The sequence below is a fragment of the Epinephelus lanceolatus genome, chromosome 11 (genome assembly GCF_041903045.1).
Source record: "Epinephelus lanceolatus isolate andai-2023 chromosome 11, ASM4190304v1, whole genome shotgun sequence".
Classification (NCBI taxonomy): domain Eukaryota; kingdom Metazoa; phylum Chordata; class Actinopteri; order Perciformes; family Serranidae; genus Epinephelus; species Epinephelus lanceolatus.
The window spans coordinates 38,697,840-38,715,002 of record NC_135744.1 but is presented as its reverse complement, the minus strand read 5'-3'; the positions used below and the strand labels follow the sequence as shown (position 1 = coordinate 38,715,002).

General features: G+C 42.5%; 1 protein-coding gene across 15 annotated transcripts in view; it reads left to right on the top strand.

Annotated features, from left to right (window-relative positions):
- The first annotated feature begins 1,089 nt into the window (after positions 1-1,089).
- Positions 1,090-17,163, top strand: part of larp1 (La ribonucleoprotein 1, translational regulator) — a 58,207-nt gene continuing 42,133 nt past the window's right edge. For 9 of the 15 annotated variants that reach the window (XM_078172628.1, XM_078172627.1, XM_033641881.2 and 6 more), the window contains exon 1: positions 1,139-1,737. In XM_078172628.1, coding sequence (XP_078028754.1) covers positions 1,359-1,737 — 379 coding nt within the window. In that variant the 5' untranslated portion in view covers positions 1,139-1,358. Of the gene's footprint in view, positions 1,738-17,163 lie in introns of all 15 variants that reach the window. The other 6 variants (XM_078172624.1, XM_078172621.1, XM_078172623.1 and 3 more) reach the window with 3 other exon arrangements.

Here is a 17,163-nt window from a genome sequence, read left to right as displayed (position 1 = left end):
GTGCTGTCCTTAAACTAAACAAGTTGTGCACAACCTTCATAATTGTATGTGAATACACAAAGTACTTGGTATTTGTATTTCCATACATACGACTTTATACTCCACTGCATATATTTGATAGTTTACTAGTAAGTAAATAAAACACATGACATACAGTGTTGTTATGAAGTTAAACAACTGTTAAATAAATTAAAGTAGCTCCACCTTAACCAGCTCCAACATTAAAATGCTGCATAAAGATAACCCAGTGATATACTATTCTGAAATTGACCATTCTGATTAACTTAACATTTAATACTAAAAGTATTTTGTTGTAAAAACTATGGTTTTGAATTCAGGACTTTTACTTCACATAGCCTAAGTAAAAGATCTGAATACTTCTTCAACCACTGGTGACTGGTGTAAAATCTTGTGCAACAAACTTGTGTTAAAATACTTTAAAATAGGCCTTTTTTGTTTTGGATTAGTTTTTCCTTATCCACTGTGAGGGTTCTTGTGATAGTCTTCTGATCATGTGCTACAGTGATAGGCTAATGTAGACCTTTGTGTGTCTCACTGGCCACAGAAATGCATCAGCCCCTCAAAGACAAAGACTGCTGTAATCCCATCAAATCAAGTCACTGTGATGTGATATGAAGGTCATGGACGGTTGTAGCCTATTTCTTTTTTCTTTTTCTGTGTTTATGTGAATTATATGTGGTAGCTAATGTTTTGAATTTCCATTCAATCATTAAAATGTTTGGGGTATTGCATTTTAAACAATTTTTGTCTCTAAGTATTGCTGCAGAATGTGTGACAACATGATGCACAAAAATAAAATATGTACAGTGAGCATTTTCTCAATTACTTCTCCAAAACTGTTGTCTAAATGACACTGGATTAAACAGTAGTAAATCCATGGTATATTTCGTTACAATAAGCACTTGAATGCGCCCGACTACAGTGGCACTTTGTGACTTCCGACACTGGGAATTAAGAGGTTTTACAATGAGGAAGCACTTGAAAGCATCATCTCACCCTGACCCAAAGCGCGCCCCCGGCTTTACGTGGCTACTCCCCCTGTTCGCCGTACGTGCGCGCACCCCCCTATCGCGTGGTGGGGATCATCCATATTGCTGCTAGTGGTGGAGATAAGGTTGTAATCCTGCGAGGCCCTCGGACACGTTTCTTTATTTTTATACATGTTTTAATTCGGTGCTGACTACTCTGCGTCTTAGACTGAAGCTCTTTTGGTCTAGGAGCGACAGAGGAGCGGCAGACTCCGCGGAACAACTTCACATTTCCTTTAAATTGACGGCGAATTCGGGCCGGGGGGAGGACTGGTAATCCTGAGGGGGGAAGAAAGACGGTGGTGGGAAATGGCCACTCAGGTGGAGACTCTCCTGCCCGGCAACCCGCTTGCAAAAGCGGAGGAGCACGGTAAAGTGATCCGCGGTGAGCCGGAGGTAGAGGAGGGCGGCCGGGGCGACGGGGCCAAGCGGCAGGCGGGTGTCGCCGAGCAGGGGAGCAGCAGCGGCAGCAGCCCCGGGCAGGGAGGGACCCCCGGTACGGAGGAGCAGCCCTCCAAGGAGGCGACAGAGGAGAGCAAAGAAGGCTGTGACAGCGACGAGAAGCAAAACGGGGAAGGTGTTAAAAGCAGAAAGGAGTTTACTGAAGCTCCCCCGCCCAAGGTGAACCCGTGGACTAGGAAAATGAATGCGGTGACCGTGGTCAGCGTGAATGGACAAGCACACCACGGTTTGTACCCTCCCTACATGTTGATTTTACTGGCTGTCAGTGTTGTGTCGGTGTCTGCCCGTCCAGGTGTGGTCACACAAGATGACCGAGCAGCTGTCACGAGGGGGTCAGATAGCATTTTACTGAAACCAAAAGAGACAAGTGAATCCATAAACAAGCCTAGTCTGCTCGCCCTCTTGTTGCTCCCTGCAAGCTGGATATATTTGGAGTAAATACCCCCTCCTCCTCCTCCTAGTGAAGTGAAAGCTATTCCTGGAGTTGTGGACCCATGGGTGGCTGCTTGCACAAGGGATCACAGCCTTAAAAAAAGCTAAAATACTCAGACTTTTCTCTGGTTCCCTATCAAATGCCAGGGTAGTGTTGCTCCCCTTTAATCACATGCTAAGCAATCATGACTTCACTTTAAGTCTATTAAAATCAAACTCTCTGCTTCTTATAGATCAAAAAATTTGAATAATTTAAGGTGTAATTAAATTCTGCTTGTTGTGCATGTTTGTGGACGTGTTGTGTGGTCGTGCAATGGTTGTAAAGTTGCTGTGCCAAACTATTCAGCTTCAGTGCATCAAATCTTGGTGTGTTTTTGTGGCATATTTTGCAGAGAAAGAGAGAGAGTTAATTTTAGCAGTGTCACCGTGCATGTTTGCTGCAGTGACTTCCAACTCCAAGACAGTAGTCAGGAGTAGCTCAGATGTTGAGCCTGCTTCATCACCATGTTGTCCCTGCCCTGTGTGCCTCATCTGCTGCCACCCAGCCAGTCAAACCCTTAGCTGACACACACTCTGTGTTTGCCAAATATCTAAACCGGTGCTTACTACTGATTACACGTTTGTTTTGAGGCAGATTTTCGACACACGACCACGCCGCACATTAATGAGGCACCCGCCCATGTCTCGCATTGCATCAATTAGAAGAAAAGAGCTCGGCCGGTTTGCATTAGCCAGCTAACAATAGCACACTGACTCTTCTTTGGCCTAGCGCGTCGTCAAGCCCTTCCCACTCAGATGTTAGCTTAGCTTCCAGATTGCTACTGTGCATTTCCAGCCGCCTTCTGTGAGACATGTCGGCTTTTAAACGTGTTTAAAGATCGATTCCCAACACCGGAACACAGCCCAAGACGACACATCTGCTCGTTTAATCTCTTAAAAGGAGCAGGCTTGTTATGAGGCGTCACGTGTTCACTCCACGTGTTCCCCGAGAGAAAGGCATGGGCGCTGCTAGCTAGCTAACATGCTACCTAGCTAGCATACTGCGCCGGATCCGTGCAAACTCGAAGTCTAGATGTGATGTGTGAGGCAGGGTGGTTGTTTCATGGCAAACAAGCCGGTTGTCATGTCGTGTATCTGTTGTCAGCTCGAACCCGGGTCCTCCCTGCTTGTCCACCTAGCTAGTGATCATTAGCATGCAAGCTAACAGGCAGGCTGCTGAGAGTCATCATGGCTTCTGCTCGATCTCAGGTCCGAGCTTAAAATTACATCAGATTATGTTGTATCATAAAAACACACGTTGATTTTCTCTTAAATCAAAGTTAATCGATCCTATGGAGTGATTATTGGTGATGCACACTGGGACAGCTCCCTTTCTATATTCTGTTGCAAGGCAACGTGGTTTTTTGCCCCCACAACCATGTGTATACTTTTTCCTGGACAGTGTCGGCTTTGCAGTTGCACCGTCAGGTCATCATGACTCCGGCTGTGGCCTGTCAGCGATTTCTTTTGCCTTTTTTGTTTGCCAGGTGGTTTTGTTTGCAGTGTATAACTAATGTAGACTTAGGTTCAGGGTACATCCTGTACTCTGAATCTGGACCAGTCTGGGTGGGTGGGTTGGATGGATGTGCTCCAAAAGCTGTCACATCAGCAAGTAAACCTGGTCGCGAGCCAGAAGTTGAGAGAACCATGCAGTGTCATGCCCCTATTTTATGTTGCATTCAAAGAAAGAATGCTTGGATGCTAATTATCAGATGGGTTTTGAGTTATCGAGCAGTGGTTTCAAACTATTTTTTGGTTGTTTTGATCCTGTGACAGAAACCAACGGTCTTCTTGGGAGTTGACAACACAGGTTGTGTGTCTATGACTTGATAGCTGAATTTGAGTTATTTGTAGTAACCCGAAGAAGCAAAGCTATACAACATTTCACAAGTAAAATAAAAAGCAGTGACGTGTCCGTATCATGACACGTGACACTTAATTCAGTGTAACTTAAAATGTAGCAAAAGTTCTCATCCTATAACATTTAACAAGGTTTCACTCTGGTCCAAATGATTGTCCACTCACCAAAAGAATAAGAAGTTGAGTCTTTTTCACAGGTAGAACACTCTTTAATCAGTTTGTGTACTTTGCGTGTCCTTGAACAAGACCCTGGACTCCCGTCCTGGATAAGAGCACCAGCTGAATGGCTCTAAACATATTTCCACGGCCCAAGCAGGGAGCTTGTTTTAGGATCACAGTAGGAGTGATCCTAAATGGATTTGGATCCTGAATAAGCAGCCCATTTTCCCTACCGCTTCAGATGTGCTACTACTGATTGGGTTTACTGTTAATTGCTTGGGAAATAATCATTTTAGCTCAGGGGATAGAGTTGCAGGCACATCGCCAGCTTGCTTGTCTTTGTCACTCAAATGTTGGCTTTATATTCTTGAGCTGAACTTTCACCTTTTTTAAACTTTATTTTTCTCCAAAGAGAAATTTGCCTTGTGATACCTGGAGAAAAGTCACAGACTTAAACATGAAACAGAATAAATAAAATACATAAAACATGCTGTATTCATATGTATTTAAGACACAGGCTAAAACCTGCCTCATAAATTAAACAAAAACCTGTACTACATCCAGCCATCACCGTCCAAACCAGTCACCCATGGTTAAAACAACATTACCATCACCGCCAACTACTTGTTCTATGAGTATAAAAGGTCAGGTTTAACAGGGTGAAAAATTATATTTATTTGTCTTGCCATCAAAAAAATGATCAGTCTTCCAAACTGTCCATGTGGAGGTCAGAGAGGATATTATCAGAAATAATTTAATCCTTTGAAAATAAAGACAAATCAATGATTAAATTAAAAACAATCCCATATAGACTATTAAACACCATGTGCGGTACCCTGATCTTATCACCCGTCAAAATAGTTTTGTTTCAGTTTTGGAGAGGTGACTCAGTGTTTGACTTCTGGTGATATTAGTAGTAAACATGCCGCTGTCTCGTCTCTTGGGCGTGTGTCTGCATTCTTTATATTGTCACCAAAAACCACTATTGGCAGTGTGGCATGCAACAACAATTTTCCCCAGGCTAGTCTGTTGCGAGTGCTGGCCATAGACTTAAAGGTGTCGTGTGGTGTTTTGGTTACATCCAGGGTCACTCACCAACATTTCTAGTTTGTCTCCTTGAAGCCTGACAGACAGGTTGAAGTTTATTTACTTTATTTTCCTCCTCCATTTAAAAAAACAACAACAAAAAACAATCTACAAAGTCAATTTTGTGAAGACATTTAAAATGAAATTTGAACGTCCATGTTTGCTTCTTCCTCTACACAGCTTTAACTGGTGCCTTACTTGTGTTGCCAACACCAACTGTAGAGCAGCAGAATAGAGTGAAACAGGCAGCAGGAATGTGCATGAGTTGCCCAAGTGATTTTGCACAATACAATCAAAATTTGGACCCGCTTGTAAATAGCATAGGGCTACTTTTGGGCAAAAACTACAGAGTTGAGTTTCCTTAAAGTTGCGATCCCACTGGATTTCACTGTCTATTCATTTCTGTTAGGACACGGTGAAACATGTTATCTTGGGTTGTGAATTAAGAGACGTGCCTCAGTACTGTTGAGCTTCAACAAGCAGAATTACAAGACTCTAGAATATTGATTATTTATATCCTTGTTTATATCATGCATGGCAGAATGATGCAAGAGAAGGAGGGATGGTGCTTAGCTGCAGCAACAGAGATTAAAGCTACAGTTGGTAACTTTCATAAAAATAACATGATGTCATATTTGGTGAAAATGTCACTAAATCCACACAGTAGTACATGAGACATTTAGTCTGTGGGAAAAAAATCTTGCTCCTCTTCCTGCTTGTAGTAGCTCTGACAGCATTTACCAGAATCTACTGCTGCTGTTCAGAAACAACCAGTTAGAGCTAAGGAGTCTCTAACTTGTCTGTCAATCACTGATTAAATATAACTCAAGATTCTGTTTCTGCATTGCCCATCTCTCGCTTCGTAAGTTTTCGGGAACATGTTTTAGTGTACTGTTGAGTTGTAAAGTGAGAGGTATTCATTTTACAGCTCAACAGTATAGTAAAATGTGTTTCTGAGATCATTTGAAGCGAGAAAAAGGCCATGCAGAAACAGAATCCTGATTTATATTTGATCAGCGTTGCCTAGTTTATCACTTAAAATTTAACGAGATGTGATGGACATAAATGACAGCTGCGTTCAAGACGCCTCAGCTCTTAGTGGTTGTTTTCGTTCATGTGCAGTAATGCCTTTAGAAGTACTGAGAGGAGGCCACAGAATATGATGTTTTTCACAATTTATGTCTGGTACAACTCTTGGGATATGGTGACAGTTTCAGCAAAAATGACTTAAAGTTACCAGCTACAGCTTTAAGGTCAGTGAAGTGGTTTATAAGAAGCTTGATGGATTGCTGTTGTTAGCCTTGCCTCCCTGGCTTGCTGCCACACTGTACACTTACAACCCTCCCCACACTACTTCCTGCCCTGCCTGCCTTTTACTAGATCACCTGACTTAATTCCAGCAGGTAAACTGTGGTCCCACTGCACTGTAACTGGGGCAGCTTGAGCTGAAGAGTTGAAGCTGGTCTGACCTTTACAATTCTGGCATTTAGCTGAATGACTTCTAAGTTTGTAGGTCATGTTACGCAGTTTGTGCAGCCATGAAGATCATCCACAATATGTTGATTTGTATGTTTTTCTTCAACGTTGGGATCGGTTGCAGAGATGTAGAGCAGCTGAACAAAAACAGAGTCAGTTAGGCGATCGCGCAAACGTCAGTGAATTCATCACACTGACCTGATGCAGTCAGGGTCCTTTATTCATCTAACTGTCTTGGTTCTGCATTTTAAGTGAAACTAAACTGGGTTTAGTTTCACCTAAAATACAGGAACAAGATATTTAGCACATTCCTTCAGTGTATTTTAAAGATGTATGCTTCAGAAATTGAATTAATTTGCCAAACAAGTAGGCTCAGTTCCTCTACACAGTTAAATTCTTCAGTGTATTTTGGCCCCAGGGGGAGTAAATGGTGAATTAGTGATAAATGCTAGCAGTGCTGTTGCCCGCCTTGTTCTCATAGGTCACTACAGAACAAGAGTACCAGTGTCTTTTTATAAGCAGACCCTCTCTGTATAATCTTTTCACCCCCAAGTTCTTTAACATTGTATTTCATTGATTCAGTAAGTCGACATGGTGAAATGCCACGGATGCAGAGAAAATCAACGCAAACATTGGTTTTTAGATTCTCACAAGTCGTTTCGGTGGTAGCAAAATCAAAATTGCTGAGTAAAACATGGTACGATTGATCAGATAGCCCAGTGCAGAAAATTAACTCTAACTGCCAGCAAAATGAAGCTACTTTGGCTAAACAAGTTAGCATCCTGTCTTGCTGTGTCACCTGTATCAAGCTGCTTTCAGACCAAAAATAGCTGGGCAATAATTGCTTCAAAATGTGCTCAGTGTAAATTACTAAACAGATTATGCCAAGTTATAACACTCAATGGTATACTTGTTGATTGCAGGGCTATAAGTGGACATTTTTGTTCATTTTCTAAGCAAGGTCCGGAGCTATACTGCATTTCTGAGCTTTCAAACGTACTTGTTCTTTCAACACATGATATGCATTAATTCACACTGTTGGCACAGCCAGAGAGAAATAGAGAGAAATGTCTCAATGAGTTACAGTTGAAAATAACCAAATTGGATCCCACATGAAAATGTTCTGGCAAAGTACATTTGAGTTGTACATTTTTGCTTTAAATGTCATCATGTGCTCCAAGCCCCAGAGTCACAGTGTGATAGTTAAACTCTGCTGAGTGGAAATATCTAGACTTCATTCTTTTCAGCACCAAAGTAGCCAGGCATCATTGCAGAATGAAATATTTATTTTGCAAATGTATCCTACTTACTATGTGGATGTTCATTCAGCACGCAGGCTTTTAGTTTGTTGATGTTTCTATGACTTTACTGTATGTTACTGTATGTTCGGTGAACGAGTGCATGAGGTGTTTCTTAATGCAGGGCTCGAGGGGCTCTACAGCTGCAGCAGTGTGTAATGTGGCTCCTGTAAGCTGTGTAGCAGACATGGAACACGAACGCACCACACCACACACAGATCTTCTACATAGTCTCGAACCTAAAAACCTTCTTCCATTTCATAAGACGGTAACATTGAAACGACACAAACCTGTACAATATGTGCTGAGTAGAGCATTTTCCAGTTGAAAAGTAAACTTCTCAGCTCTCTGGTATAGACTAGCCCAACCTCTGAATATGTAGATGTTGACGTAGGGTGTTACAGGTGTTAAACAATTCATTTTTGGTTAATTTTTTTTCTAAAGTTGTGATTTTTAAGTATCAAAAACGATACACAGTCCAAGTACAGCCTCATTTAAGGTTTAAAGTCCATTTTCTTTTTGCAGTTGTGAAGAATGCAGGCCAACATGTAACACTGTCCTACAGTTGAGGTGTGACCACCCCCCTAGTCAGGGAATCGGGACTGACCAGCAGGTCTGGCAAATGAATAAATGTAAATGTAGGTTAGGCCCGAGGCATTAGCATTCCTTGCATCATGCAGGAAACGTAATTAACACTTGCAAATGCAGCCCCCCTTTGTTTGAAACTTAAGGTAGAAAGGCACTGTTGGATGAAACTGTCACACTTTGTGGCACAGGACTTTTGGCTCTTTTATAAATTAAAACATCTCTTTAATATTATTTTAGCAACACTTTTATGAGCAGCATATTTTAAGGATCAGTTTATATTGCACTGAAATGTGAGTGTGTACTGATAAGGTTTATTGTTGTGTAGCATTTGTCATGAATTATAACATCCCCTACGAAGACATCATTTGATATTAAAATTTGGAATTTAATATTGTCATACCTCATCTGTGTATCGTGCACATGAAGAGATGTATTGTTGGTAAATGCATTAATAAGTGCGTATATATCTGCTTAAACCTACCGTATAGTACGTTATAAACCATATTAGCATAAATGTTTATATACTGCTTATAAATGCTTGATAGAATGGTCAAAGTAGAGTGTTAGCATGATTTCCTTTTTTGTTTAACAAGCCTCCACTCTGCCCATGGCTTTCTTGCCAGCTCTATATAAAGTTGTGAGTTTGAAGGACTCCAAAGCGTGTGATGTTTCGGAGCTGCTTTGCATTCCTGCAGCAGTCGCTTCTACTTGCCGTTTCAAAATTAGCATGGACACTTCACTTGTCTCCCGCATTTGTCCCCACTCTGTGAATCCTCTTTGTTGTGGCCGTAAGGAGGCAGACCCCAACCTCGCGTTATCAGACACCATCGGAGTTGTTTGTAGCCTGGTTTTTACGACCTGTTGGGACCCGGCAAAGGTCATGAACCTGGAAGTGCTGACATGTCATGGGGTAAAGTGAACTACTATCGCAGGACAGACTGACACAGATGCTGCTGCTGCTTCTGAATGTATGTTTGTTGTGTTGATGGGAGCTCAGCTGATTGGTCAGGATGTTGTGTCTTCATGTTTGCTGGTTAATGTGATTGATGCATCTGAATTTTTGTGGCTTTTAGCTTTAAAACTTAATGCTCCGTTGATAATAACTCCAAATATTTGCTATTGGTTTTACAGATCACATAATCTTTGATACATCAGTTTGTCGCTTTAACAACAAATGAATTAAGCAATCAATCGTTGCAGCACGTCTTATATTGCAACACAATATAAGACGGTGTTTTATTGGATAGAGGGAGTCCTCCTGTAACACTCCCAAAGACATGTCTTGAGATGATAGTTGCACGTCGAGTAATTGATCAGTAGATAATCTATTAATTGTTTATCAAGCCAAAAATGTCAGATTCTCCTTCACAGCTTCTCGATTTTTAGGATTTGCTGTTTTTCTGATTAATGTCATTGTTAATGGATTAACTCTGTTTAACTTAACAATCAATCAGAATCAGCCCATTGATTGATAATGAAAATAATTGTCAATTGCAGCTATAGATGACACTGAATCATTACAAAAATGTGTCTAAATAAGTGAGGATGTATGAATAAGGGCAATTTGTCCAATCAAAACACACGTTAGCATTTATTTTAGACTTGCAGACAGCCAGAACCTCTAAGCAGATGAACTCAGAGTGGAAATGCTAAGCTAGGTAGCGGCCCAGTGTATGTTGCATTCACTCTACTCCACCTCTCCCACTACACCTCACACACCCACTCATCACACACACTCTGTCAGCTGTTTCAGATGAGCCCTTGTCTTAAGTCGTCCAACTTGAGCTGCTTTATCTCTCACTGGGTTGTGTCTGGACTTAATGATAGCGGCACATCCCTCTTTGCTCAGGCTCAGGGTGTGGACTGTTTACATCAAGGATGTGTCTAGTTACTGGTGGATTAAAAACGTGACTAAGCTCCTGCAGTCAAAGGCCTCAGGTCATGAGTCCTGCGGGATTTACTTTATAAACGTGTCTGAAGAAACAAGTTCAAGAAAATGTGTATTACTGAGCAGAGTGGGCTGTGAAGAGAAACATGTCCGCTACTGCTGCAGCTCAAAACTCATCTAATGTGGCTCAGGGTTTATTGCTTTAAGGACCTGCACACTAAATGAAATAGCGGATGAGTTAACCACTAATGAAATAGCTGCAGCTTGTTGACCAGGTAGAGGGAGGTAGTATGAGGTATCTTCAATGAAGAAAAGTGAATTTAGGATTCTAGAAAATCTGAAAAAATGTCTCAAGAGAGTCAGACAGAACAGGACTGCAGCTTTTATTTTGGAACAATAAAATATCATGGCTTAATCGTTGGTGCTCATGTTTGAAGTTTGTTTATGCTTTGACTCCAAACCAGTTGTTCCTGTCTTGATGTCTTTTAGTCTGTGTGAAACTCAGAAAGCTGCGTTGTCAACTTTGACCATTTTTGTCAAGGACAAGGTATAGCTGGCTGTCGCTGCACTGGGCTTCTCCAGGCATGAGCACCGTGAACAGATGTGGCTCCACAGGGGCCTTTCCGCAGTGGACAACTGAGTCCACCTGCACTGTTGGCGTCCAGCTGGTTAGCCGGACTGACTGAGGCACATGTGTGACGCTCTCCTGTCCCAAATTAAGCTGTGTCTTGAGCAAAGCTGTGCTGTGACTGCAGAGAAAGCTGTTTTTAAAGTCTCTGTGTTGAGCTCTCAGCACTTTTGTAGACTGTAACTGAATCCCTCTGGAGTTCAGTTTCACTCCTGCTTTCCTATTTGTACTCTCCAGTATCAGATTTATTTTAATTTCTTCTGGTGGAGCAGTAGAAGGCTTTCATTGTGAAGAAGCTAAAGGTAAAGTAGTGTGTTTTTCACAGTTAGTGGTGCTCTTCATTATTAACAATTGGTTTGCACAAAAACATGTGCAGCAGCAGAAGCTCAGTCTGTGAGGACTTGACTTTGGGAGCGGAGGGTAGCTGGTTTCAGTGCCAAGGTGCACTCGAGCAAGGCGTGTGTGTTTGTGTGTGTGTCCAGCTGACTGCTCTCTAACTGTTTCAAGTCACTTTTTACCTCTTGGTTTGTATTAAACTGTGTATTTTAACCGGTTGAAGCATTTGAGTCATCAGACGTCTGGATCCTAAGTTATCAGAGGAACAAGTAACGTTAGCGGCAGCTCCGCTTGCAGTCCCCCTGACCCCTCCCCACATGTCTTGTGTCAGCAGAGTAGTGTCGGAGAGACACTGCTTTTTCATGTGAACTGCTTTATTCAGTGTTTTAATTATGAGGTCCCTTTGGAGGGGGAGACCTCTGCACATTATTCGTCTCCTGGTTAAACCTCCTGAACAATGAGTACAATAGGAATCCTAACCTTACATATATGGTAATGGTTGTTGCTTAACAATGAAGAAAGAAGACAACAAGTCCCATGCTCCTTTACGATACCCCCCCCCCCCCCCCCCAAAGCCCTGGCTACTGTTTTCACCCAGCTGGACATTTTATGCACTTGTCGCTTGTCCCTCACTTGTTACATGACCTGGCTTTAGCACGTGTGCAGGTTGTTACTGCGACTCGGCGTATGCAGGGAGATGCCTCCCAGCCCTCTGCTGTCTGAGCTTTCTACTCTGCAATAGGTGATGTCACCACACTGATCACGTGACGCCATGGAGAATCTTTGATGTGTGTGTGTGTGTGTGTGTGTGTGTGTGTGGCACACAGGCAGTCGAGCGGCGTACGCTCTGTCGTTTCCTCCATATTTGGTTCTTGCAGAGAGGCTTCCCTCCTCTGTCGTCACTCTGCTCTGCTGTGAGACCATCAGACTGCAAGCAGCCAGTAGACAATGTTGATTACCTTTCACTCTGATTTAAACTTAAGATTCTTGTCTTATCACACACCCTCGTCCAGTTCTTGTCTCCCTGTAATGAGCAAAACCAGACATTAGCTGTCTGAACTGCCTTTTTGGGAACTGTGTGTGTCCTGCCTGTATTTCTCATATTTATCCTTCAGAGAGAAACTGAAATTCACGGCTTCCTCTGTTCAACCCTGACTTCTGTGAATGTTTTGAATATCATCCTGTGACAATGATGTGAGTGCTTCCTTTACCCCATAGCTTGCCACATTTACTGGGAAATCCCTGAAAACACTGACCTCTAATAAGGAAATCTTTAAAATACAATATGACCTCAGAATGATGATAAAATACACACGGGTGTAGAAAAAAACCCTCTTCGCCATAGCCAACAAAAAGTCCCAGCATCTGGCTGAGGACCAGGCCCATTTCCCAACACTACCACTATGTTTATCTAAGACTGCAGAGCCGACGTGGCACAAAGTTTATTTATAGGCTTCACCAGCGATACCCTGTGGGCTTTGGAGCAGGTATCTGTGCTGCAGTGCCCATGGGAATTTGTCTTTGGTCTCCACCTGAGGTGTCTGTGCTCTTAGGTGAGTTTTCTGGGAAACACAGAGGAGGACTGTGTCTGTTGGTGGCGCTGAAATTACAGATAACAGTAAATGAGATGGGTGTTTGACAGAGAGCATTTTGTACAATACGTTGTGCAGTTTGATGTCATTCCGTCAGGACCCCTGCAGCTGCTTTTTTAATCTAAATTAAAAGGAAGCGGTAAAGCAATTTGAATGTGCACAGTGATCTCATATAGAGCCTTCAAAATAAGCATTGGAGAGACAGCGAGAGAGGTAATAGTTGATGTCAGCTGGCGGGGGTTGGTGGTGGCTAATGTTAATGTTAGCCTCTGGCAGTCAGGCGAGCACAGCAGGCTGCAACAACTGGCTCTGAGTGCTGTGAAGAAACATGTAGGGAATCAACACAGAGGACAGAGAAGATCATGCTATAGGACCACTACAAAGTCCCTTCTTTATGCCGCTTTTGCATTTTTACACACACCCAAACAACGGCGACATCGCGCCGCTCCAGTGTGTGATTTTTGGACACCATGGAAGCAGAAGAGACGTGACGGCTATGCCTTGCAACACAACAGCGTTAACCTTCAGTGTGACATATCATGTAAACGTCGGCAGGGTTTTCTAAGCAATAACAATCATTTATCGTCTCTGTTATATGGCGGCTGATCTCGTTCTCTGCCTGGAGCTCCTGGACCTCATTGTTTACCTAATTTGTGGAAATTTCCGGCCACTATTCTTCTTCTTTGAGTTAGCCACTAACTGCCATCAGCTACTTTTCAAACTGTCACACCTGTGCCACCCATGATCTCATCCTGCCGGCTGTCCCATTTATACAAAGGTCGTGCCAGCACTGTAACTCCCTCTGATGCCACCTTAAAGGCGAGACAACTCTGTCCCGCATCCTTCAATTGTACCTTTTATATAGAACAGCGTGGCATAACGGCAAGAAATTCTGTCCTTGAAGAGGCAGTGGAAAAGGGACTAAAGAGGACATTGAGATGAGAGTGAATTAAAAAAGGGGAGGAGATGGAGTTAAGAGGAAGATGAGTCACTGTAGTCATGTGTGTGTAATGATAAGGGGAAAGCATCTAACAGATGATTGCATTGTTTTCTCTGTCAGCAGTCATGTCACAACGTAAATGTGATGCCAGTTTTCCTTTTGAAATCATGTCTGACTAAGCTCCAAACTCCCATCGGCTCTCATCATTGCTTACAACACACATATTATACTTCAAAATATTGTGTAGCGCCTAAACAAAATCAACATACATTTATTTATTGTCCAGTTAAGTACACAAACATATTTTCAGTGCCTACCTGATTTTAAAAATATTTGGATTTTGTTTGAAATTAAGACGTAAAGATGTTTTTTGTGTCGCACTGATGTGTTTGTGTCGGTGTGTTTGCACTGTGTCAGGTCATATTTCAGGTACAGCTCATCCAGCTCAGTCCTTCCATTTGTTTTGCCAATTCAGAATTTCAATGGAGTGATACAGTTACAGGTCAAACAAGGTAGTCGCATTTGTTTTGTTTGGCAAATGTCATGTTGGGGGCAGAGTTTCAATTAGCGCTGTATGATTGTGGATAAAATGGGGATCATGTCTAAACTCAGACCTCATATTATGACTCTTGAATTTTTAGTGAAACAGTTTGCAATGTGAGAATATGTTTTTATGTGAGAATTCTGTATCGACATTTCAGGTGGTTGTGTGCAGTCATGGTGTTACTATACAGGGCTGCAGATATGTCAGACTTTTCGTTTCCTTATAATCACAGCATTTTTTTTTGAAAGGATTCAGGAAATTTCCTCTTCCTTGATTCTGACTTGTATTGCTCCACTGAAGCAACTTGCAGATAAATTAGGAGCAATGCAAATACACCAAAATATTCAGCACTTTTGTTGCTCCCTTCACCTCCTCTGCAATATGTCTTCACACTTTTTCTCCTTCCTTATGTTTCTCTGACATTTAGCCATGTGTCTCTTAACACACACATGCACACACACACACACACACACACACACACACCTGACCTGTCCTTGAGTTTCAGGGAACACTTATCAGCACTCTTGTACAGTTGAGCACGCAACGCTTAGATAAACGGCCATACCTCCTACCTGTCGAGTCGGACTGCTCTGGAGGTAGTTTCACGCTTGTAGTGTGGTCTTGGGCAAATAACCCCATGAATTGCTAAATCTAAAAAACTAAAGATCAGCAGCTGAAATTTGGGGACTAAACGTTTCTTTCAGGGCATTTACTGTGGTGTGTGTGGTCTGACGAATAATGAAGATTAGACAGATAACTGATTAAAAAGGGATTGTTTGGTTTGAGACTTATTTCGTGTAGTGTATTTTTAGTTAAATTAATTTTGTAATCTCTGCAATGCAGACTAGTGAGGAGTCTTTCTGATTTACTTAAATGCAGTATCACAGAATAAGTTGAGAGTAAAGTTACATCGCAGTTTGTTGCAGACGTGTGATTAAAGATAAAATGAGAATACGGTCTGACTCTTAAAATTATTGTTTTTTGAAATAGTGGTTGGAGGTCAGCTTTTTCATGTACATTTCAAACATTATTAAACTCCCCATTTCAAGCACTAAGTTTGATTATTAAAGATGATCAGGACTTGTTTGTCATGTGAATTAAAACTGCACACTGGCTGTAGCAGCCAGGGAGCAGGGACTTGTCCCAGGAGCCCAATCTGAGACTTCCACTGGGGATTCTTGGGATTGAAATGCATGCAAAGTTCCTATATAATTTTTGATTCTTGAGTTGTATTTATTAGCCACAAATTATACCAGCACTTGCAGCAGGACATTGAAAGAACCACTGGTTTATTTTCGATGTTTGTGAAATGTAGGACGTCCCTTACCAAAGTACTACATAAAAAAGGTCGAGGGATAATGTCTACACCAGAGAGGCAAACTGCAAAAAATCTTTGCTGGCATTGCTTGAAAAAAATCCTGGAAGGCATTTAAAGCCCCAACGACACAGATCTCTCTACAAGCGCAGGTCTTGTCTGAATGCACTGCTGACTGTGTGACTGCCTGAGGAGCAGCAGGTTATAGTTTGGCAGACGTCTTGTCCCTGGGAGGCTCTCCTCTGACCTTAAACTATCATCTGATATGCACTGAACACTGAGCAGCCCTGTGAGTGATGCATACGTGCCCTTAGTGGGGAAATCTTGATGCACGACTCAGCTGATCAGCAGAATGTGGTAGAGCTCGACAGACCTGCTGTTTATCGCTGAACAACCAGCGTTTGTCCACTCGTTGCAGTGGTTGCAGACTACAAAATTCAATTAGGGTTCCTGAGCCATGCTTGATGCATGGCTTATGGTCGGCAGTGTTCTGTATTAGTTTCCTAGAAAGACTTTCAAAGGATCTTTTGCCAGTTGGATTTTATGAAGCTACCAAAGACTTTAACTGCTTCAGGGGTCACACATGTGCAAAGTTAACATTTGTGAATATTTGCCTCCTGCAATGCAAAAAGGGACGAATAAACATTTGCCTCCAACGGCAAAGCAGATTCGCATTTTCACATTGTGGAGTTCAATTTGGTGAACTTTGACCACTCAAGTTGCAGCCTCAGCCATCAGCAAAGAAGTATGTGTGGTTGACACAGCTTGACTGCCACTGTCTTGGTGCCGTGGCTAACCAGGCAGTATTGTGTGATATTGGCCATGAAAAATATAACCTGCCCCTCATGAGAGTTGCTACCTGCCTGGCAGTGAGTTGGGAGATGTATCAATAACATCGCATTTTCCTGCATTTATAAGCAAGCTAGCTAACATTCATTTCCTAGCATTCGTTGTGCGTCACATCCGGCACTGCCTGCGTTCAGCATGAATGTCTGTCTGGCTGTCTACAAGACTATAGCCCTTTTTAAATAGGAATTGTGCAAATTTGCAGGAAAGCCCAATCAGTCTTTTTTCAGCATTGGCAGTATAAAAACAAAATCGGGGAGTGCAGCGAAATGCCGCGTGCCTACTTTTGTTCATACAGAATGCGCCTTTTTTCGGGGCAATGGGGGGCGTGAGCAAGTAACAAAACGTGTAGCTCAGCGTGTAACGTAAACAGTGACGTACAATACATGCCGCGGCTGGTCAGTCCTTAGGCGATTCTCTCGTAAGTCGGCCCGTCCTTCACTGTTCTCGTCATTTGACGGTTAATGGCCTCTTTGCGAGGACAAGGAGAGCGCGCAATTCCTTGTCTCCCCAGTTGCTCATCTTTACAATGTCTGTCAGGTTTGCGTTTCTCTCTTGCTACTAGCTGCTCATTCCTGCCATCAACTGTTTCCTGTTATGCCACCACCAGTGGGTCGCACGTGCG